Genomic DNA, 23773 nt, shown 5'->3' with positions numbered 1-23773 from the left:
TTTTCAGCAGAAATTGCTGGACAGAAGCAGCTGGGCAGCCAGCCCCTCCCAGTTCCTCATTCTGGTTGCCCCCAGGGGCCTCGTCTTTGCAGGGAATAATCCGGCTTGTATTTGTCTTCCCCTCAAAAGCACATAAGGCAGGTGGAGAAAGAACACAGGAGAGTAGAGAAGGGGCGAGAAGCAGACATAGAGTGTGGATTGTAAGCAGTAAGGGAGTAGGAAAGGAAGAGGAGGAAAAAGGATTTCATGGAGCATCGTGGAAACATGGTGGGAAGAAGCAACATGGAAGATTACTATCTGTCACCAGTTGATTCTTAAGTAAATGCTTTTTAAAAAAGATAATTGTGGAAAGCCAGTCTTATAGACGATTTCACGATGTTGAGTCTGAGAGAGTATGATTTGGCATGAGAAAGAAGGGAATTTTTCTGGAGAGGAACAAAGAAAAATCTAGATATATTTTCAGTAGAGAGCACAGCAATTGACTGTCATACAAGAGAGAAGGTTAAAGAAACACTATTGGCCTGAAATGTCCTGAATCGGCTATGTTAAACGGTCTAAAAGATAGTGCTTAATTCTAAAAATAATTTTTGAATGTTATTTAGGGTATAGAAAATGTCAAGCTCCACTTAGGAACTTAATTCATAACACTGCCCTGCAGAATCTTGAATTAGTCCTCAACCTGTGAAATTTGAGTTTTCTTGGGGAAAAAAATGAAGTACTGCTCTTTTATCCTATTTAAAGTACTCCTGAGAAGGAAATTTTGTGGTGTATTTTTGAAAGCAGTCCTAGTAGTTAATATTTATCAGAAACTTGTGGTTTTTTTTTTTTTTTTGAGAAAGCAGAATTTATTGAGAGGACAGCAACGCTCCCACAGTGGGAGGAGACCTGAGGGGGTTGCTCTGTTTGTTTTTTATTGCTGTTGTTTTTTGTTAACTCTGGCATGTAATTAAAGTGTCTCCAGTCCTTGGTGATATATTAATTGAGTTTTCCCTTTTCTTTGGGCTATCAGATTTGTTCTTTTTCATAGTTAATCACAGTCCTTGCTTTTAATTTTTCTGAATGGTTATTTTTATAACAACTAACTTACCAACCTGATTCCTTATATGTCATTTTGCTGACCGTTTGGGAGAAAGCATGATTATAACTTATAAACAAATAATTGATATTTTTAGAAATTGTGAAGTAACCAGGTACAGTGGCTCACGTCTATAATCCCAGCACTTTGGGAGGCGGAGATGAGAGGATTGCCTGAGTCCAGGGGTTCGAGACCAGCCTGGGCAACTTGGTGAGACCTCATCTCTACAATAAATAAAGAAAATTAGCTGGGTGTGGTGGTGCACACCTGTGGTGACAGCTACTTGGAAGGCTGAGGCAGAAGGATCACCTGAGCCCAGTAGGTCAAGGCTGCGTGAGCGTACCACTGCACTACAGCGTGGGTGACAGAGTGAGATTCCTACTTAAAAAAAAAAAAAAGAAAAGAAATTGTGAATTGAGGAAAGGCTGCATGTGTTTTTAAAAGATAATTGTTTCTAATTTGAAAAAATATGTTTTCCATCATTTTATAATTGGAAACTTAGTTTTTTATAATTGAGTCTTAGATTTCATAATTTTTCAACAAAGAGAGATAATATTTTGAGGCCACTAATTTTTGGGGTTAAAATATTGTTTGGAATGGATGTTGGAGCACATGTGAAATGGGCATGCCTGTATGTAACATTAGAATCTGTATTATTAACTGACTATTTAATTTTCCAGTAAGATGATAGGTACTTGTGACATGAAACTAATTGGAATACTTTTATTTTTAAGGTCGGGCGATTTGAGATTAACCTTATCAGTCCAGACACTAAATCAGTTGTGCTAGAAAAGAATTTTAAAGACATCTCCTCTTGTTCTCAGGTATGTATAATAGAGTATTACAGTATTTGAAGAAGCCAATTAAATTTTATTTCAGAATTAAGCACAAAAATAACTTCTTGAACCTCTTCAAATTTTAATATTTAAAAAAAATTTTATTTTATTTTTTGTGGAGAATTTGTCTCAAACTGAGTGCTCATATGCTTGTGTATGCCAGTAACAAAATTCTGTCTAGGTCCCTTAGTATCTATCATAACCATTGGTTTTCATTTTAGTCAACTCTTTCTTCATAATGCCACTTCATCAAATCCCTTACACCGATGGAATTTTTGTGGTGGTGAGCCACCGCTTTTGAAAATACCTTCACAGTTGATGTTCCTCAGAATCTTGGGCCGTGGGACTTGTGGGTGTGGCTGAGTCATGTTTGCTCTTTATACCATAGTGGGTATAAAAGGAGAACTAGTAGTTTCAACGTATTTTAATGTGAAAGGTCAACTTGGAAAAGAAAATTTTGATATCTTTGTTCTTTTATTTATTTTTTAATTCACAAGCTATGTGTTTAAATGTTTTTTTTTAAATGATCAGCCAGGAGCGGTGGCTCATGCTTGTAATCCCAGCACTTTGGGGGACTGAGGTGAGAGGACTGCCTGAGCCCAGGGGTTTGAGACCAGCCTGGGCAACTTGGCAAGACCTTGTCTCTACAGTTAAAAAAAAAAAATTAGCCAGATGTGGTGGTGCACACCTGTAATTCTAGCTACTTGGAAGGCTGAAGCAGAAAGAATCCCCTGAGCCCAGCAAGCCGAGGCTACAGTGACCATGAGCATGCCACTGTACTTCAACCTGGGCAACAGAGTGAGATTCCAACTCAAAAAAAAAGTTTTTTTAAATGTTGAGCATAGCCAAATATGTACAAGGTTATATTAGGCATAAACTAGTGTCCTAAGGACCATAGTAATAATTTAGAATGTCTATCCAAAAGTTAGAGCTACCTAAATATGTTGTAAATATAGAAAGAATTTTTGAAGATGTCAGAATAGATGGAATATCTAAATCTAAATGAAAGAAGGTTAAAAATATGTACCCCTGAGGAGTTTCCTGGAATTGAGAATTCTCTTCTTTTCTAGCCTGGTGACTTAATGTACCTTCAAGGAGCTGGATCTTGCTGAGGTCACTACTTATATTTTAATGTTGAAAAATCATGACTTCATTGCTTTTTTTCTTATTTTCTTTCTTTTTAAAATTTTAGTGTTAGCATTATCATATTAGGCATGATATTCAGATGGCCTTCCCTTTTGAGATTGACAGAAGAGTTTTCCTATATTTTGTCAATTGTCTTCTTCAACTGGATAAAAAAAATGTGGTACATCTACATGATGGAATATTATGCAGTCATAAAGAAGGACAGAATTATGGACTTTGCAACTTGAATGGGTTTAGAATCTATCATACTCAGTGATCTATCACAGAAACAAAGAACTGAGTACCACATGTTCTCACTCAAAAGTGAGTCCTGACATTTATCGCAGTACTACAAGAAAGGGATTGGTAGTAGTGGGACACCACTGGGAGAGGTGCATATAGCATCGCCAGTCACCATCACTAATCCTAAACCAGGTGAAGTGAGTACCAGTGAGAGGCCCAAACTTCACCTGTTTAGACCACTTATGTACCTAATTCTGACTTGTACCCCACATCTATTTTTTTAAATGTTTTCTTCAGACTCAGCTAACATGGTTCACTTCTAATATTTTGTTTTGTTTATTTTATTTGTTGTAGAGATAGCATCTTGCTATATTGCCCAGGCTGATCTTGAACTCCTGGGCGCAAGCAAACCTCTTACCTTGGCCTTCCAAAGTGCTGGGATTACGAGCATGAGCCATCGTGTCTGGCCCACTTCTAATATTTTAATATATTTTTTATTATGTGGAGACATAGAATTATGTTGTATGGATAAAGTTTTTTTACTCTAATAACTTAGAGTGTGACAGAGTTGAATAAAGAAGGAATATATTGCAAATTTCTAAATTTCTCTTTAATGGGCACAGAAATTTGGTAGAAAGATTACTTACTTTAATTGAAAAGCATGTATTAAGCATTCTTACGGTTACCAGTTTCCTGGCAGTCACCACAAGATCATAAGTACTCTGAGGACAGGTGTCTAATATGCTGTGCTGTCTTATTCTGTAGGGCATCAGAATCAGATGTGCTAAGATACTTGACCCTGAGGTGTTCAATACACGTTGAATGAATGAGCACTTTTCACATGTTGTACCTTGTGCCAAATACTGGAGAGAAATCGATGTGTGAACCAAATGTAGATCTAGTCCCTCAGAGCACCTTTGAAAACTGTTTCTCCCACTGCACACTCCCCAAGCCTCCCAGTAAGAAAACTTGCCATGCTTATTGAGCATCCAAATTTAAAAAAAGAAAGAAAGAAATAGAAAAAAGAACGAGCCAAACCAAATATACACAATTGGAAGTTTAAGTCAAGTATCATGGTTCACACTTGTACCCCCAGTACTTTGGGAAGCCAAGGCAGGTGAATTGCCTGAGCACAGAAGTTTGAGACCAGCCTGGGTAATATAGCGAAATCTCATTAAAAAAAAAAATTAGGAATGATGGAGCATGCTCGTAGTCCCAGCTACTTGGATGCTAAAGTGGAAGGATCGCCTGAGCCCAGGAGGCAGAGGCTGCTGTGACCCATGATCATTGTTATCATGCCACTGCACTCCAGCCTAGGAGACAGAGTGAGATACTGACTCAAAAGAATAAAATAAAATAAAATAAAATAATAAAATGAAATAAAAATCTTCAAATATGATTTTTGCTTTTCTTTTTTTAAGGCAAGTTTTGTATTCTGATATTCTGGTTCAGAAAAAGAATTAAACAAAAGCATGAGGAAAATTTGTGGAAAGGCTTTTTTTTCATCAGAAAAATTGTCAGGTTAACCGTCTTCTCCTCACTGAGTTTCCATGGTCTTATTATTTCTTTCCACAGAATTGAACTGATATTAATATAATGTGATTATATTCAGGAATAGCCTGCTTTTTCAACTGTACACCTACAAATGTTTCTTTCTTCTAAATCTGTAGAACTGTTTGCCTGGCAAGCATGGAGAGTAAGGGAGTGGTTGTCTTTCCTGGAAACATTGGCATTGCCTGAGGACTTGCTGAGCTAAGAAGGCCCTATGAATTTTTCCCACTTAGTACTAAGCTAGTGAAAGGTATTCTTCAGGCCGGCATGGTGGCTCATGCCTATAATTCCAGCACTTTTGGAGGCAGAGGTGAGAGGGTTGCCTGAGCCCACAGGCTCGAGATCAACCCAGGCAATTTGGTGAGACCTCATCTCTACAATAAATCAAAAAAATTAGCTGGGCATGGTGGTGTGTACCTGTAGTTCCAGCTACTTGGAAGGTTAAGGCAGAAGGATCACCTGAGCCCAGCAGGTCGAGGCTACGATGGCCATGAGCGTACTACTGCACTCCAGCCTAGGCAGCAGAGACTCCAACTTAAAAAACAAACAAACAAACAAAAAATACTCGGTAGCTCAGCCTATAATCCCAGCATTTTGGGAAGCCGAAGTCAGTGGATTGCCTGAGCCCGCAGGCTTGAGACCAGTCCAGGCAACTTGGTGAGACCTCATCTCTACAATAAGTCAAAATTTAGCTGGACGTGGTAGCGCACACCTGCAGTTCCGGCTACTTGGAAGGCTGAGGCAGAAGAATCGCTGGTGCCCAGCAGGTTGACGCTGGGGTGGCCGTGAGTGTGCCATTGCACTCCACCCTGGGTGATGGAGTGAGACTCCAACTCAAAAAAAAAAAAGAAAAAGGTATTCTTCAATCACTATTTAGTCGTATCAGATGGATCCCAGTGTGGCTGGAGTGGAAAGAGTGAGAAGGAAGTGAAGCAGGACATAAAGTCAGAGAAAATGAGATGAGAAGCCAGGCACAGTGGCTCACACCTATAATCCCAGAATTTTGGGAGGCCGAGGTGAGAGGATTGCCTGAGCCCACGGGTTCGAGACCAGCCTGGGAAGCTTGGCAAGACATCATCTCTACAATAAATCAAAAAGTTAACTGGGCATGGTGGCATGTGCTTGTAGTTGCAGCTACTTGGAGGGCTGAGGTGGAAGGATCGCCTGAGCCCAACAGGTTGAGGCTGCGGTGGCCAGGAGCGTGTCATTGCCCGCCAGCCTAGGTGACAGAGTGAGACTCCAACTCAAAAAAAAAAAAAAAAAGGAAAAGAAAACGAGACGAGACTGGAAAGATTAAAATTCAGGTTGATTATGTCAAGTTCATGAAGGATTTGTAGTCACAATGCAAATGTAATCTGTATGTATGTTATATGTGGGTGGCTTATTTTCATTTCATGAATTGCCACCTCACTCCTCCTTACTGACTTTCTTTTTTACCAGAGTTGATATCCTTTTTCTTTATCTATTGTATAGGTTGAGTTTATTCTAACAAAAGTAGTGGTTACTATTTATCAAACATTCTAGAACTATATTTTTTAGTTCTAAATCTCAAGCATTCCTGACAACAGATACTGTTTCTACTGTTTTATAATGAGAAGTGGGTCCTTGAAGATAATTATTAGCAACCCAGCACAGTGTCTCATACCTAGCAGATTAATGGAACCAAGATGCAAGCACAGATTTGACTTCAAAGCCTGTTTTTTTTTTTTTTTTTGTTCACCCACTTGGGTTTAGATGATTTCAGGACAATTTAAAATTTTTTGTCTACTCAGCTTTTCAAAGTACTGTGCATGCTGTTAAGGTGTTGTTTACTTACCTTAACAAGTATGTATGTATTGAGACTAAATGAAAGTCACAAATGATTCTGAATTTAGTATTTATATTTAAATAGCTGAGGTTATTTTGCCTGGGCACAGGAAGTATAATGATTTGTTAATATGGTTAATAAGCACCTGCACTATTTATTTATTTATTGTGAGTCAAGCTCTCACTTTGTCATCTGGACTGGAGTGTAGTGGTACTCTCATGGTTCACCGTAGCCTTGACCTCCTGGGAGAAAGCCTTCTACTCAGCCTCCCAAGTAGCTGGAACTACAGGTGTGTGCCACCATGGCCAACAAATTTTTTGATTTTTTTGGCCCTAAGTGCTGGGATTACAGGTACATGCCACCACGCCCTGCTAACATATTAGTCTTTTTAACAGCGTAGCTCCTTCAGTGTCTATAAATAGACAAATATTCTAGTATTCTATATACTTTAGGGTATTGCATCCCTTACTCTCTAATTTTTCTCAGATTCTTAGCCTCGCATAGACAAACAGAGTTTATGACAAATCATCAGACTGCCATTCTAAGAAGGCAATACGTCAAAAGCTCCATTACTTGCAGTTTTACTACAAGATAAAGTGGATCATACCATCAATATTTTTCCTCCTGGGGCCCTGAGTCACAGAGTGTTTATCAGAAACAAAACAACCTGAGTTGGTTTCACCTTTTATTTTATTTATTGTTATTTGTTCTTTTTGAGTTGGATTCTCTTTCTCACTCTGTTGCCCAGGCTGGAGTGAAGTGGCATGATCACGGCCACCACAGCCTTGACCTGCTAGTCTCAGGTGATCCCTCTGCCTCAGTCTTCCAAGTAGTTGGAACCACAGGCATGTGCCACCATGCTTGGTAATTTTTTTTTTTTTAATTATAGAGACGAGGCCTTGCCATATTGCTCAGGCTGGGCTCAAACCCCTGAGCTCAGGCAATCTTCTCACAGCTGCCTCCCAACGTGCTGGGATTACAAGCATGAACCACCGCGCCCAGTTTACCCTTTGTTTTATGTATCAGCAGGCTGCTGTGTAAGTTTGCCATGATGTTATGTACCACCTCTGTTGCTGTGAAGGAGAACTCTAAAAGCATAGAACTGACGTTGATTTCTGTATTGTTGACTAAAGGGACCTATTTCCATAAATCCTGTGTTGCACTTCTTTCCCTCCATCTAGGGTATCAAGCATGTGGATCACTTCGGCTTCATTTGTCGGGAGTCTCCAGAGCCTGGACTGAGCCAGTACATTTGTTACGTGTTCCAGTGTGCCAGCGAATCTCTGGTGAGTGATGTTATTGCTTTCACTGTGCTCCTGCCAACACACTCATCCAGCAGAGGACTGTCTTTTATGAACCGAAGCCTTGCAAGATGGCTATCAGTGGGAAAATGTGTTTGCCTTCCAAGCAGCACAATAACAGTAGAAAAACAAAAACAAATTGTCACAGTGATGTTTAAGCCTAGATACTTTCTTGGATTTAACAAACCTAGTCACCTAACCATGAGTATTTTTAAAAGGTAGGAAGAGACTATTAGTAGGAGAAAAGCAGTTACTTTTTCCATTGCTCCTATGAGGAGATAAGGAAGGCCACTGGCCTTTTATTTCCTTAATTGCTGTAACATATCAGAGTATTTGCTTGTATAATATATATAATGCTGGCCGAGTGAGGTGGCTCATGCCTGTAATCCCTGTACTTTGGGAGGCGGAGGCAAGATTGACTGAATTTAGGGATTTGAGACCAGCCTGGGCAACTTGGTGAGACCTCGTCTCTGCAATTAAATTAACTGGACGTGATGGCACATGCCTGTGGTTCCAGCTATTGGAAGGCTGAGGTGAAAGGATCACCTAAACCCAGTAGGTCGAGGCTGCCATGGCCTTGAGCATGCCACTGCACTCCATCCTGGGCAACAGAGTGAGACTCCGATTCTAATAATAATATAATATATAAAAATGCTTATATTAACAGTGTGGAGAACTCATTTTGTTGTTTTCCTTTGTTTCATTAGCTTCTGTCTTCATTTTAAATGCTTTATTCTTTGTTTACTTTAACCTTTATTTACTTTCTTTGGAACTTTAAAGTAAATTCTTCTCTCCAACATTACCCCTCTCATAGCCTCTATTATGGAGACAATTGAAATTTGAAAGGAAATATGTAACACTGACTTGGAAATAACGTCCAAGTGGCTAAAAAATATGTTGATTTCCCCCCCAAAGTTTTTGCTTTTTCTTCTACTTGTGCTATCTTCCCTAATTATTTTTATCATAAACTTTCAGATATATACATCACCATTTTTTGAAAAGTTTACAGATGCACAGAAACAAAGAACTGAGTATCACATGTTCTCACTCATAAGTGGATCTTGAACAACTATTGTAATACTTTAAGAAAAGGATTGGCAGTAGTGGGAAATTGCTGGGAGCGGGATGGAGGGTGGGGGAGTAGGACTGGCAGTAATGGAAACTGCCTGGGGGGGGCACACCTCATCAACAAGGGTACCCGCATAATGAACATTTGTGTACCTAACCTTGAATTCTACCCCACATCTTTAAAATTTAAAAAAAAGGAAAAAAAAAGAAAAGTTTACAGACAAGTATTTTCTGTTACATATCATACCCCAACAGCATTTCTCCCAGAGAAGCACATACGACTTAGACTTATGTGGATCAGCCGGGCAACCTTGTTCTTGTGTCTGTGGTGCATGTTACAGTCCTCTCTGCTTGATTCTCGTCTTTCCCACTCGCAGCATGGACAGTGGTCAGGAATAATGAAGTTAGTGTGAAAGGTACAAAGGCACTTTTTTTGACTAGCGCCCTCTGGGTCTCCACCTTTTTCTCTAGTGAATGTAAAACTCCCATCACTAACAAGTTTCCTTTTCTAGAGAGGCCCATATAAGTTTCTTTCTCCCTCTAAATGATTAACCATACTGATGTAGTAGCCACATGTTGCTATCCAGGTGGTCATTACTAAATAGGTTCCATTTAGGGTTCAAGGTAGAAATTTGAGGTTTTCATTACGTAGTGATAGTTGAAAGTATAGGGCAGATGAACACCTGAGGGAAGAAAGAGAAAGAGAGCCCAGAAAACCAGTGACACTACCAACCAATTAAGAGTTTGGTGGAAAAGGGTATTGTAGGAACTTATTCCAGTGCACACCCATTCTCCACCCAGCCCCTGCCCTGCTCACGCCTCACTCCTTCCATTCTCCGTCCCTCCACCTGTCTAGGGCTGATCCTTCTGCATACTGTGTTCTGGATCCCTTACTCTTTTACCTTTCCAAAACCTATAAAACAGACATCCCATATGTATATTTTGGCAGCACTATGTACCTAATGTCCCATTTAGGAACTCAAATGCATTCTCTTTCACCTCCTATATTGGTTGTTCACCAAATCTTATTGACTTGAAGACAGAAATATCTCTTACTCATTTCTCCTCCTTTTCTTTTTTGCTCCCTGATCTGGACATTCATCCTGTTTGCTTGAACTCTTGTATTAATGTCATAACAAATCTCTTTGCCACTGGTTTAATCTCCCATCTCTTCCTTTTCTACATTATAGTAGAGTTTTATTTCTCACAAAATTTCTATATCAGAATCTGGTTTATGCCTCACTATTAAGGGACAAAATCTAGATGGTCTAGAATGCAGCAGGGCTGTGTTCATTCTCCAGCTCCTCTGCTGTTGTTCTGCACTTAGACCGGAATGCCGTGCCCTTTCATGACTGGGTTCACACATGCTGTTCCATCTCACAAGCTGTTCTCTGGGCCAGACCACAAAGGCTGGTTTGATGGTTGGTGTGATAGTGCTTTTGGTTTGGTTTGCTGCTGAAGCCAGCCAGTGATTAGTGTGTGGGACCTAAGGACTTAGGTGAGCGTCTGCAGCTCCCTGAAAGCCCTCATTGCTCACAAATGCAGCAGGTTAGTTATTTAAAAAAATGTTTACAGCATGAGATCAAGGACTTATGTGAGTGGCAGCAGCTCTCTTAAGGCCTTTTGTGCCTCACAGCAGTGCAACTGAAACTCAGAGGTCACTGCTCATGGCACGGATGAGGAGGATGCAAAGACCAGGGCTTGCTGCCTTTCATACTGCCAGGCTGGGAAGGGGACCGTGTCAGCCTCAAGGGCTCACCCTGTTACTAAACAAGGAGATTGGGCAGTTTTTTAGTTAACCTCTTTTTACATGCTCTTTCTTACTGCTCCATTGGACATAAAACAGGCCTGGCCCAGCTCTGCTATATTCTGAGTACCCTTCCCTTCCTTTTCTACTATGTGTTTTTCAGGACCCAGCTTGAATATCACATCCTACTAAAGCCATTCCTAACAACTTTTTCCTAGGAGTCAACTTGTCACCAGTGCTCTCACTATACCTTGTCCTAGGTTTCCGACAGTTTCTGCCATCCCACATTCACTTATCTGTTTATATAGCCATCTACTAGATTATGAATTTCACACATTTAGGACCATCTCTTATTCATGTTGTGTCCCAAGGTTTCTAGGATAGCAGGGGCTGGACAGTTTTGTATTTTGAGTGATTGAAATGACTGCATTCCTCTTAACTTCAAGCAGTCATTTTCTAGGTGCTGGTTAATCTCTGAATCTCTGATCACTGGATAACTTGCACAGACGGGAAAGCTATGTGCAACTTTCTTATTTCTAATCTCCTTTACAGGTTTTGTTTTGTTTTTAGTATTTTCATTATGCCCTCATGCATGTAGAATGAGTTTTGGACAGAGAATCACAGTAGAAAGTCTGGGGACAGGCTGCATTTTTCCATCACGCCCTGTGACTAAGGCAACAGACCAGACTGGCTGTGAATGCCTTCCTATTACTTGATACTGTGTCAGAATCTGAGTTTTGGCATCATTATTCTTAAGAACATGCCTGTACTAGGATTTTTTAAATCTTGTTTAATTTTATCAGTTAAGCATCTTAACTGAATGGTGGGACATCAGAACTTCAAACTAGAAGAAAAATTAAATGTAAATTTCCTGCATAATAGAGGACAGCTTAAGCAGCTGACATACAGAACAAAGCAAAATAGTCAATTAAATATTATCCGTCTAAGCAGTGTTAGGACTGATGTGGTTTGTGTAAGATAAGTATTGCAAAACCACACATGCTGACTTATCTTCTCTGAGTACCAAGAATACAGTTAGCATTTTTTCTTTTGCTTCCTTGTAACAATTGCTGTGAATTTGTAAATAGTATATGTTCCAATGGTCCCTGGAGGGTTACACTGGAGGTTTAGATGCTTAGTTTTCCCTCCCTCCCTCCCTCCTTTCTTCCTTCCTTTCTTTTCTTCTTTCTATAGCTGTAGGCAGGCAGCTTAATTTTGTTTAACCAATTCTTGAGACTTGTAGAAAATATCATTTCTTTAAAAGTACTTTTTCCAAAATTGGTTTGAAGAGTATGAAAAAAATGCAGGTAACTGTTACTTATAGATGAAGAAAAAGTAAACTCCACAGATACAGACAAAATTATTCAGGGAATGTATAATCAAAAGAAAAAAAAAAGACAGAAGCTACCTGAAATACAGAATTTGCATGGGGCAAATAGTTAATGCAATAAGCAGTAGTGTTTCATTAGAAATGAAATATTAGCATATTTATAAAAGAGTAATGTACAAAGTCTAGGAAGTTATCTTTCTCTTACATCTGGTGTTGAGTATACTTGTAAAAGTAAATCTATAGCAATTTAAGAATTAAGCACCTGGGCAACTTGGCGAGACATCATCTCTACAATAAATCAAAAATTAGTCGGGCGTGGTAGCGTGCGCCTGTAGTTCCAGCTACTTGGAAGGCTGAGGCGGAAGGATTGCTGGAGCCCAGCAGGTCGAGTCTGCGGTGGCCGAGAGCGTGCCACTGCATTCCAGTCTGGGCGACAGAGTGAGACTCCAACTCAAAAAAAAAAAAAAAAAAGAATCAAGCAAAGTGCGGAGGTAAAGAGACAAGTTCAGATTTGGCATCTGCATTTTTACATAGTAAGGAAAAGTTACAGATGTTTCAGAGAAGAGCAGTAAACTGTGAAGGAAGTTCCTCATCTGAAGAAAAATGAATGTGATTGGCATCATTTAGCTTAGGACGAAGAAGTATAGGACTTGACTTGAGGCAAATGGACTTAAAGTGAGAATTTATATAACTATAGAATGTGATAAATGGGCTTAAAATCTAGCAAATGTGGTCTACTTCAGTTAGATGCTGAAGTAGACCACTACCTTGTTGTTGACAGTTGTTAAAATAGGATCGATGCTATTCTTTATTGGATAGTTTGAAATTTTAAATTTTTCCAGAGGCTTAGACTAGATAATCTCTTGAAGTTCTTATACATCCTGTGATTCTTAGACTTACTGTAAAATGTTAAAAATACCTAAATCTGGTATATACTGTATTTATGAGCATTGTCTTCATTATGTATTTTCCTCCTGATATCATAAATTGGCCATCTTTGTTACATCTGTGCTTTTTTACTGAGAATTTAATTTTGCCTGATGGTAATACCAGGAATAGTTACTTACTTTCTTTTTGTTTGCATATAATTCATTTATTTTTGTCCACTCCTTTGCTTTTAGCCTTTTGACATGACCTGTGATTTTTGTCGTTGATGTCGTATCTAGACTAAAATAATTAAGTTATTTATGGTGCATTAATTTGAACTTTAGTTGCACTGATCCGACAATATAATTTATAGTTCAACTGGAAAAAGTGGTGGATTTTAGAAAAGAAAACATTTATCATTTTAAAAGTCAAAAGTAGTTTTTAGTAATATTTGTGGCCAAGAGAAGTTGACAGCCACATTTTAGACACCATTGAAATGACCTATTGTTTCATCTAAGAATACGGAAAGAAACATCAAAGTTCAACATTTCTGCTAGAAATCTGTTACAAGGCAGTATTATTAAATAAAAAAATAACCTGTATGAACGCTATTTATATTACTAGCAGATGACTAACCTCTTTAGTGTCTTAAATAAATGAGAAACAAGAAAATAGAAATAAATGAATATCTGCATAAATCAAATAACAAGGCAAATGAAATAAAAATGTAAAGGCATTAAACATGTAAGACTCTTATTTCCAAGAATTATAAATCCTTATATATATATTTTTGGTCAGTGTAAAATAATGTATTTTCTGAAAAATTCATGTTTATTCACAGAATGATATGGAATTATTCATAAGCCTTGTTAAGTTTGGTAATATACTAAAACATACTTGAATAATGGCTGACTGCTTAGTGTTAGATATCAGTAATATTAGAAAAGTAAAGTTTCTTTTTATTCCTGGTCCCTCATACATTCAAATACAGAAGTAGATTAAATTCCATAAACAACTTCTTCTTTTTTTTTTTTTTGAGTTGGAGTCTCACTTAATCACCCAGACTGGAGTACAGTGACACACATATGGCCACTGCAGCCTTGACCTGCTGGGTTCAAGAGATCCGTCTCAGCCTTCCAAGGGGCTGGAACCACAGGCATGCACCACCATGCCTAGTTAATTTATTTATTTACTTTTTTTGATTTATTGTAGAGATGAGGTCTCGCCAAATTGCCCAGGCTGATCTCAAATCCATGGGCTCAGACAGTCCTCTCACCTCGCCTTTCAAAGTGCTGAGATTATAGGCGTGAGCCACCATGCCCTGTCCAATAACTTGTTCTTAAACCGGGTCATCGGGGAAGGGGGGAAAAAGAGAATAAAAACATCGTTTAGCCATGGTAAATGATTTTGAATATTAAAGCTGGTTCAGATGAGGCCCTAATACTAAATAAGTGTGCTGTGCAGGTTTTATAATTTGATCTAAGTTCTACAGAGTGTGGGAAAACCACACCTTACGTTGGTTATTATATCACAGAAAACAAGATGAAACTTGAAACTCATCTCAACAATCCCTGAGGATGAGCTGATAGTTGGTTTCAAAGAAGCAATGGGGAAACTTGAAGGCTAGATTCAAACTTCTTGACTGGGTCCGTAGAAGAGCAAGAAAGAAATAGCTGACCCTTTGCAAGCAGCTGGCCTAGTAGAGAGACCTAGCTATTAGAAACCACAATGTCAGGACTTCTCAGTGTCACAAATCAGAAAAGGAATGATAATTAGTCTGAAGCTGTAGCAATACGACCAGCAATGTTCCTAGGCTTTCCCCAACATTAGTCAAATGAAACTATTTTTTCCAGGACCTAAACATGTTTTGTTTGTTTTTACACTAAAGTAACACAGAAGAATAAAGTAAATAGGATACCTATTAACAAAAGTGAATGTTGAACCAATTTTATTGCTTCCTATATATGACAGACAAAACTTCCAAAGGGCTGTTTATCTGAAGAGCCATTTAATTAACAAAGATCGGATTGACTAATTAAATTGTCTGTGATAGCATAGCCCTCGGTGGGATTTGAAAATAGCATTCAAGTAACTGATCAGTATTATATTACACACATCGAAATGGTCTTATTTCATCCAGCTTTCAATTTTGTGTATGAAAGTTATAACTCAATATTTTCTCTCTGCCAGCTCTGTAGTCATCAAAATTCTATTATTTAATCAGCATCAACAAAGACGCACATTGCTGTTGAGTTTTTAATGTTACCATGAAAGCCAACTTTTGTAGACCTGAGTTTTGTTTCTTCTTGTAGGTTGATGAGGTAATGCTGACTCTGAAACAGGCTTTCAGTATGGCCGCTGCCCTGCAGAGTGCCAAGACCCAGATTAAGCTGTGTGAGGCCTGCCCTATGCACTCTTTGCATAAGCTCTGTGAAAGGATTGAAGGTACAGTATAACGTGGCCTTGGCAAAAGACGAGTTTGCTTTGGCATTTGGGCAATGAGAAAGTCCCTGCTGTCACTGAATAGTTCTTTGTTTCTATTGAAACAAGAGCCCAAAGAATCATTTCTCATGTCCACTCAAATTTGAGTGTGCTGTCAGTCTCTGCTAGGTGCTTGACTTTCTCTCTCTGTCTTTCCCTCGCGCTCTCTTTTTTTCTGAAGGTAAACTCAAAGAAGGGACTTGTATTTCCCACAGTTCTCAAGACTCTGCTATGTACATAGTGAGAACTGATCAAATACTTGTTGAATGAAGAGAGACAAAACCATCACAGAATGTCTACTGTTTATTGTCCCCTCTTCCTCGATGATATGTTTCCTTCCTAAAAGTGTAGAACTATTGTGAAGCTTACTTGGCTTCTGAAGGACGTTTGGGAATGACAGATAATAGAACTGATATTGTGAAGCAGTTAAAAAATATATATGTTCTGAGTAGGAGGGAGGGGCATGAGGAAGAGGTGAACCTGCGACTCAACCTCCCTTTCTTCTTGTTATCTCTCACTAACAAAAAGATTGATAAGTACTTCACAAGAGAAGAAACACAATTTAATCAGCAGTTTTTAAGTGTCTACATTCCAGACTAAGCAATGTACTAGATATTAGGGATACAGAATTGATAGAGACATGGACTATGCCTCCAGAAAGACTACAGTCTTTCTGGACAAAGAAATGCTATCCAGTATGATATGTGTTGACACAGTTGGGAAGAGTTGGAATTATTCATAAACAGAGCAGAGGATGGTCTAGTTCATTGTAAATACAAATTGTGATTTCTGTTCAGTAGGCAGCAGAATCTTATACAATCTTAATCAGTAGTGAATAGCAGTTTTTATTGAATGTTCACACAACTATGTGATCAAGGACTATTACAATGTGATATTCAGATTTAAACATTTATAATTATAATTTTGCAGAATGCACACATATGAAGCATTTACAAAAATAGAACTTTTTTTGGTGTATAGTAAAGAGAGCATTATAAATCTTTTTTTTTTTTTTTTTTGAGTCAGAATCTCACTCTGTTGCCCAGGCTGGAGTGCAGTGGTATACTCACGGCCTCTGCAGCACCTACCGGCTGGGATCAAGTGATCCTTCCACCTCTGCCTTCCAAGTAGCTGGAACTACAGGCGTGTGCCACCACACCCAGATAATTTTTTTTTATTTATTGTAGAGACGAGGTTTCAGCAAGTTGCCCAGACTGGTCTTGAATCCCTGGGCTAAGGCAATCCTCTTGCCTCCACCTCCCAAAATGCTGGGATTACAGACGTGAGCCACCGCACCCGGCTAAGCATTATAGATCTTTATTTGGGAGGGCTGAATTATTCAGAAGATGTGTTAGATCAATTAGCTATACAAAAGAAGAGAGATTTGTTATACACATCCTATTCCATATACATTCTTGTATATGGAAAGTCCTCAGTGTAAGCCAACGAAATATTAAAATCATTAAAAGAAAACAAGAAAAGTATTTGTATTCCTTAAAGAGGGCTTTATTAAGACACAAAAATGCACTTCCTTTTTCCTCTTCCAGGGATGCTGTATAAAAGCACTCAGAATGGTCTAGCATTTGACATACCATCGTAGGCTTTCTTGCAATATAGCCTCTAACAAAACGAGTTTGTCCCAAACCCCTGGTAATAGGATTGTTTACCTATATACCAAGAAGGTTGGGAAAACATCAAAGTCTGCATGTGGTGTATGCCCAGGCAGACTTCGAGGGATTCATGCTGTGAGACCTAAAGTTCTTATGAGGTTGTCCAAAACACAAAAACATGTCAGTAGGGCCTATGGTGGTTCTATGTATGCAAAATGTGTTTGTGGCAGGATCAAGCATGCTTTTCTTATCAAGGAACAGAAAATTGTTGTGAAAGTTTTGAGGGCACAAGCACAGAGTCAGAAAGCAAAATAAAGAAATTAAGCTTTTTTTTCTGTAATAAAAAGGCAAAAATGCAAAAAATATTTAAAGACACTGATAGATTTGATTTTATGAAAATTTAAAGCATTCACATAACAATAGCTGTTCATTTGGAAGTTATATAAGTAACAAGCAAGATAGCAGATTGGCATCAAGAATTTGTAAGAACTTTAACCTTTACAAAAAGATTATACCACCCAGTGTGAAATTCCAGAAGTCATATTAAAAAAAAACACTTCTCAGCTGGGTGCAGTGACTCATACCTGTAATCCCAGCACTTTGGGAGACGGAGGTGAGAATTGCCTGAGTCCAGGGACTCAAGACCAGCCTGGGCAACTTGATGAGCCCTCATCTCTACAATAAGTCAAAAAATTAGTTGGGCATGGTGGCACACGCCTGTGGTTATAGCTATTGAAAGACTGATGTGGGACCGGGCCCGGTGGCTCAGCCTGTAATCCCACGCTTTGGAGACCAAAGTGAGTGAATTGCCTGAGCCTGCAGGTTCGAGACCCGCCTGGGCAACTTGGCGAGACCTCATCTCTACAATAAATAAGAAATTAGCTGGGCATGGTAGCATGTGCCTATAGTTCCAGCTACTTGGAAGGCTGAGGCGGAAGGATCTCCGGTGCCCAGCAGGTCAAGGCTGTGGTGGCTGGGAGTGGCCACTGCACTCTAGTGTGGGTGACAGAGTGAGACTCCAACTCAAAAAAAAAAAAAGAAAGGCTGAGGTGGAAGGATCACCTGAACCCAGCAGGTCAAGACTCTGGTGGCCTTGAGCTTGCCACTGCACTCCAGCCTGGGCGACAAGGTGAGACTCCTACTCAAAAAAAGTTGCACTAATGAAAAAGAGAAGATGCTGAACCTCACTAGATGCCAGAGAAATAAAAATGAAGACAATAAGATACTAATTGCATTAACTGTCTGAGAAACTGTAGCGATATAATAATATTAATGTATTTATATAATACTGATGGGTACATAAATTGATAGAGTCATTTAGGGGACAATTAATATAACTCATTAATCTAAAATTGTACATACTCTGTAACTAGAAATTCCATGTCTTGATAAGAGAAACTCTTAAATAAGTACAGAAAGTAACATTTTCAAGGTTGTGGGTTTTTTTGTAAATAATGGAAAATTAGAAAAACCTAAATGTCTGTCAACAGCATAATTGAAAGTATGCTCATAAAATTAAGCAATTAATGGGAATAAATTGCAACTCAATGTCAACACGAACACATCTTAAAATTATATTGTTGAATAAAAAATAATTTGCTGAGTAACATGAACAGTATATATATGGTATATCTGGAAAACTACATGGGATAATACCATATATTTCTTTTTTAAAAACCAACTTTGACCTACTTTGAGATTTATGGAAAAGTTGCAGGAGTTTTCAAATATTCCTTTTCCATCTTTCTCCATTCTTAACTTTTTATATAGCCATGGTCCAATTATCAGAACAGGAAATTAATATTGGTTCAATGATATTATCCAAACTAAATATTTCATTTGTTCTTCACTAGTTTTCTCATGAATCTTTTTTTTTTTTTGAGTTGGAGTCTTACTCTGCCGCCCAGACTGGAGTGCAGTGGCCGCTCCCGGCCACCGCAGCCTCGACCTGCTGGGCTCCGGTGATCCTTTCACCTCAACCTTCCAAGTAGCTGGAATTACAGGCACGTGCTACTACGCCCAGCTGATTTTTTGATTTATTGTAGAGATGAGGTCTCGTCAAGTTGCCCAGGCGGGTCTCGAACCCACAGGCTCAGGCAATTCACTTGCCTCGGCCTCTCAAGGTGCTGGGATTACAGGCTGAGCCACCGAGCCAGCCCTTTTTGAATTTTATGTTTCAAATCATACACTATAAAAATAAGTCAGATCTCTGTTGGTAAAGCTAACAACAAAAGTATCCTGAATTGTACCCCACATTAAAAAAAAAAAAACAACAGAGAAGTAAATAAACATCTTTATGTTTCTGTTTTTGGGGCTATTTTATTTTTTTGAGACAGATTCTCGCTCTGTTGCCTAGGCTGGAATGCAGTGGTTCTACTATGATTTAAGTCCAACTCCTGGACTTAAGCGATTCTCCCACCTCAGCCTCCCAAGTAGCTGGGACTACAGTGCATACCAGCACACTCAGCTCCACTTATATATATATATATATTTTTTTTTGTAGTCTCACTCTTGCTGCCCAGGCTGGAGTGCAGTGGCACGCTCATGGCCACCGCAGTCTCGACCTGCAGAGCTTAGGCGGTCCTTCTGTCTCAACCTTCCAAGTAGCTGGAACTACAGACGCACACCACCACATCCAGCTAGTTAAAAATATTTTTTAGAGACAGGTTCTCACTATGTTCCACAGGTTCATCTCAAATCTGTTGTTTAAAAATGGATGGTCACTTGAGTCATTGTAATTGTGAATTAAACTTTATCTTTATTAAAAAAAAATAGGCTGGGCATGGTGGCTCACGCCTATAATCCCAGCACTTTGGGAGGCTGAGGTGAGAGGATTGCTTGAGCCCACAGTTTCGAGACCAGCCTGGGCAACTTGGTGAGACCTCATCTCTACAATAAATAAAAAAATTAGCCAGGCATGATGGTGCATGTCTGTAGATCCAGCTGCTTGGAAGGCTGAGGAGAAGGATCACCTGAGATCAGCAAGTTGAGGCTGCAGTGGCTGTGAGCATGCCACTGCACTCCAGCCTGAGCGACAGAGTGAGATGCCTAAAAAAAAAAAAAAAAAAAAAAAAAAAAATATATATATATATATATATATATATATATATAGGCTGGGTGTGGTGGCTCACGCCTATAATCACAGCACTTTGAGAGGCCGAGATGAGAGGATTGCCTGAGCCCTTGGGTTCGAGAGCAGCCTGGACAACTTGTCGAGACCTTATCCCTACAATGAATCAAAAACTAATTAGCCAGGCATGGTGATGTGTGCCTGTAGTTCCACCTACTTGGAAAACCGAGGCAGAAGGATCACCTGAGCCCAGCTGGCCGAGGCTGCAGTGGTTGTGAGTATGCCATTGCACTCCAGCCTGGATGACAAAGTGAGACTCAACTAAAAATAAATAAATAAATAAATAAATAAAAACAGAAGTGTTTTTATGGAAAAAACTTTTCCTGAGCACTTTATATAAATTATGTGCAAGAACAGAATAGACTTATGAATATCAGAATATAAAGAAGTAAACAATTTGGCAAAATAATAATGCTAAAAGTATTAATGCTAATACTGTCCTTGAAACTTTAGTCCCAGATAATGTGAGACCCCTAAACTATAGTCCTGCCTTGTAATATCATTATAAGGGGAGAGACCCCTAAACTATAGTCCTGCCTTGTAATATCATTAGCTACTTTTTCTTCTTCATATGGCAAGTTGTAGGGTTAGAAATTTTGGCCAGGGCTAGTATTTACTTTTTTATTTCCGTGCCAGGTCCTAGAATAATGTTAATTCATCTGTGAGTTTCTACAGTTGCTGTTTGTTAGTATAAGTGCTATTTGGTCATACTTGGTATCATCTAGAAATTTTTGTAATGGTAACTCCAGGATCACTATAGGGGGCTGTTGATTTTGGTGGAAAGGTTTTTCCTGTAGTCCTAATCATTTCACTGTAGTGTTCCAAGGTTTGTTGTAGGCAGGAACACGTCTCCTTGAGATTTAAATTCAGAGCCTGCTGAGGAAGAGTTGACGTGTAATGCATTATGTACTCCCGCTTTCCACGCCAACTCTATTTAATACTTTCCTTCATCATTTCCCTTAGGTCTCTACCCTCCAAGAGCCAAGCTGGTGATACAGAGGCATCTCTCATCTCTGACAGATAACGAGCAAGCCGACATCTTTGAAAGAGTTCAGGTAACATTATTTGCAGTCTCATAAATAAGATATAAGGAATGAGAATGGGATCCTGTTTTTATGAGTTCCTTTTTTCATTCTACTGCCTGAAGTTAAAGATCTATGTCCTAGAGTACTGTTTGGTAAAACTAGAATGCCATTGTTACTTTTGCTTCTGAGTACAGTTAAAACTCTTAGCTTTATTTATGTTTGTCTGCTAGACAGAATAAAATAAAAGGAGAGAAGCTGTGTTGCCATAATGTGCTCTTGGTTTGTCTGTTCAACAGAAAATGAAGCCAGTCAGTGACCAGGAAGAAAATGAACTTGTGATATTACACCTGAGGCAGCTGTGTGAAGCCAAGCAGAGGACACACATGCACATTGGAGAAGGCCCCTTGGTAAGGAGATATGTCCTCCTTTACCTCTTTATTTGTTTGTTTATGAATTTAGATAAACTATTACCTAAGATGTGAGAGGATACTCTTTCCTTTGTGCTTTCATCTTCTTTAGAGCTAAAGTTTTGTCAGAGGTGTTCCTTCCCCTCCCCTCCAACATTTTAGTAGTTTATGGGAAATTTTAGCAGGCTGTGATGCATTGAGCTAAAATTAAGATGGTTTAAAAGAATGTATGGCTTTTAGTGGAAAAGCAGTGATGACAAATATTCTTGATTTAGAATGGAATTACATTTTTAGTTATATTAATCTATTATTTTATTTTAAATTCATATGAACATTTTATTTCATCAAAAGTTGAGACAAGGCTGGGTGTGGTGCCTCAAACCTGTAATCCCAGCACTTTGAGAGGCCACGGCGAGAGGATTGTCTGAGCTCAGGAGTTCGAGACCAGCCTGAGCAACATGGCAAGACCTCATCTCAACAATAAATCAAAAAATTAGCCAGGCATGGTAGCACATGCCTGTGGTTCCAGCTACTTGGAAGGCTGAGGCAGAAGAATCATCTGGTTGAGGCTGCAGTGGTCGTGAGCATGCCACTGCACTCCAGCCTGGATGACAGAGTGAGACCCTGACTCAAATAATAAATTCAAAAAAGAAAAAAGAAAACCTTCTGTGACCTGGTCATTCTCCAATTGGGAGAATTTTATAATAGAATATTTGAGGAGTAATTTAGTCATTGCACACACCTTTATCAAGTACAGAATACATGTGTGATGAGGGTGACAAGAAAGTCATGAATGAATGATGTTCTCCCTAGAGGAGAGTTCAAATATTTAAAAGGGAAATGCAAACAGATTAATAGAATAAAGTCCATAAGCGCTTTTTAAAATAATTTGTTGTCAGCATAAAAGTAGCTGTGTCTTTCCTTTGGAGCTGGATTAAAGAGTAAGGGTGGAGGGAAGAATTAAATAATTCAAGAGGAATGGAATTGTTGTGGCGTCTGGAAGTTTAGAAGAGAAAGAGTTTGCAATTGGAAAAGTTGAGGAAATGTGTTTTAAGAAAGAAATGTTGGGCACAAAGTTATGTAGTGGTGCGACTACACACTCCATGCAAACATTGGAAGTAGGTGCTGGTTGTTAAGGATATGCTTGCTTGACTACTGGTGGGGAAAACAAGAGTGGAATAGGCAGAAGGGAGATGAGGAAAGGCCTTAAGTGGTGGACTTGACTCTATCGTGGAGGGATTTCAAACAAGGGAGTGAGATCAGATTTGCACTATAAAGAGAGAATTCTACTGTTCTGATGGCAGATTTGTGGGGGAGGTTGGTGGGTCAAAGAATTGAGAGTTCTAGGACTGAAGTCATATTCTCCAGTTAGGAGAATTTTGTGGTAGAATATTTGAGAAGTGATTTAATTATTGCACAGACCTACATACTAGGCAGTGGTGATGGATAACGATGGCTCTTTCCTGCAACCTGTATAGGAGGAAAAACCAACAAGTAATCAAATAAATTAAAACATGATTTGATTGGTATAATGGTATAAGTATGTACAAGTCAGAGGTAGCCCTGATACATAAATAGGTTGAATGATTCTATCTTAAAAAAATTCTTAGACTCAGGGGAGAAGCTGAGCTAGATCCCTGGTACAATGAAGAAGGGACTGAGTTGAAGGGCTGTTTAGGAGGTATAATCATTATTAGTGCTTAGTGACTGACTGAAAGGATCTGTAAATGAAGGGAGAGGAAGTTGCTGGGAACCCTCAGGTTTTCAGATTTGGGAACTGATAAAACAAAAGCAGACTAGAGTGAGGCAAGGGATAAGAATAAAAAGTAAAAGTTCAATTTGGAAATGTGTTTGCAATTCAATTACAAAAATGGATTTGGTGCCTATAGAGGAATTTGAATTGATAGTGTTTGTATATGGAAGACATGAGCTTGGCATAGATTTGAAGTCAAAAAAGGATGTGTGTGAGATGTGCATTTCTTTGTGACGGAGAATGCAAAACATCCTAGAGATTTTAACAGTATTTTAAATTTTCTTGCTAGCAGTTAAGTTTCTTCCTCTATCACTCTCTCCTTTCCTATATTTGTTTCCTGTTATTCAACTGGTATTTACTGAGCAGCTACTATGCGTCAGTATTGTGCTAGGTACCAATACAGTTTCCCTATTTTTG

At 39.0% G+C, this 23773-nt stretch overlaps 1 protein-coding gene and 1 pseudogene across 2 annotated transcripts in view; both read left to right on the top strand.

The window, feature by feature from the left end:
* Positions 1-23773, top strand: part of TBC1D4 (TBC1 domain family member 4) — a 204315-nt gene that overhangs the window by 120433 nt on the left and 60109 nt on the right. For both annotated transcript variants that reach the window (XM_021715515.1, XM_021715513.1), the window contains exons 3-7: positions 1810-1899; positions 7819-7923; positions 15263-15395; positions 21135-21226; positions 21493-21603. In XM_021715515.1, coding sequence (XP_021571190.1) covers positions 1810-1899; positions 7819-7923; positions 15263-15395; positions 21135-21226; positions 21493-21603 — 531 coding nt within the window. The remainder of the gene's footprint in view (positions 1-1809; positions 1900-7818; positions 7924-15262; positions 15396-21134; positions 21227-21492; positions 21604-23773) is intronic.
* LOC110596203 lies at positions 17003-17356 on the top strand (annotated as a pseudogene).

Source organism: Carlito syrichta, unplaced genomic scaffold, assembly GCF_000164805.1.
Source record: "Carlito syrichta isolate Samal-C Ts95f unplaced genomic scaffold, Tarsius_syrichta-2.0.1 Scaffold100685, whole genome shotgun sequence".
Classification (NCBI taxonomy): domain Eukaryota; kingdom Metazoa; phylum Chordata; class Mammalia; order Primates; family Tarsiidae; genus Carlito; species Carlito syrichta.
This window is presented reverse-complemented; position numbering and strand designations above follow the sequence as displayed.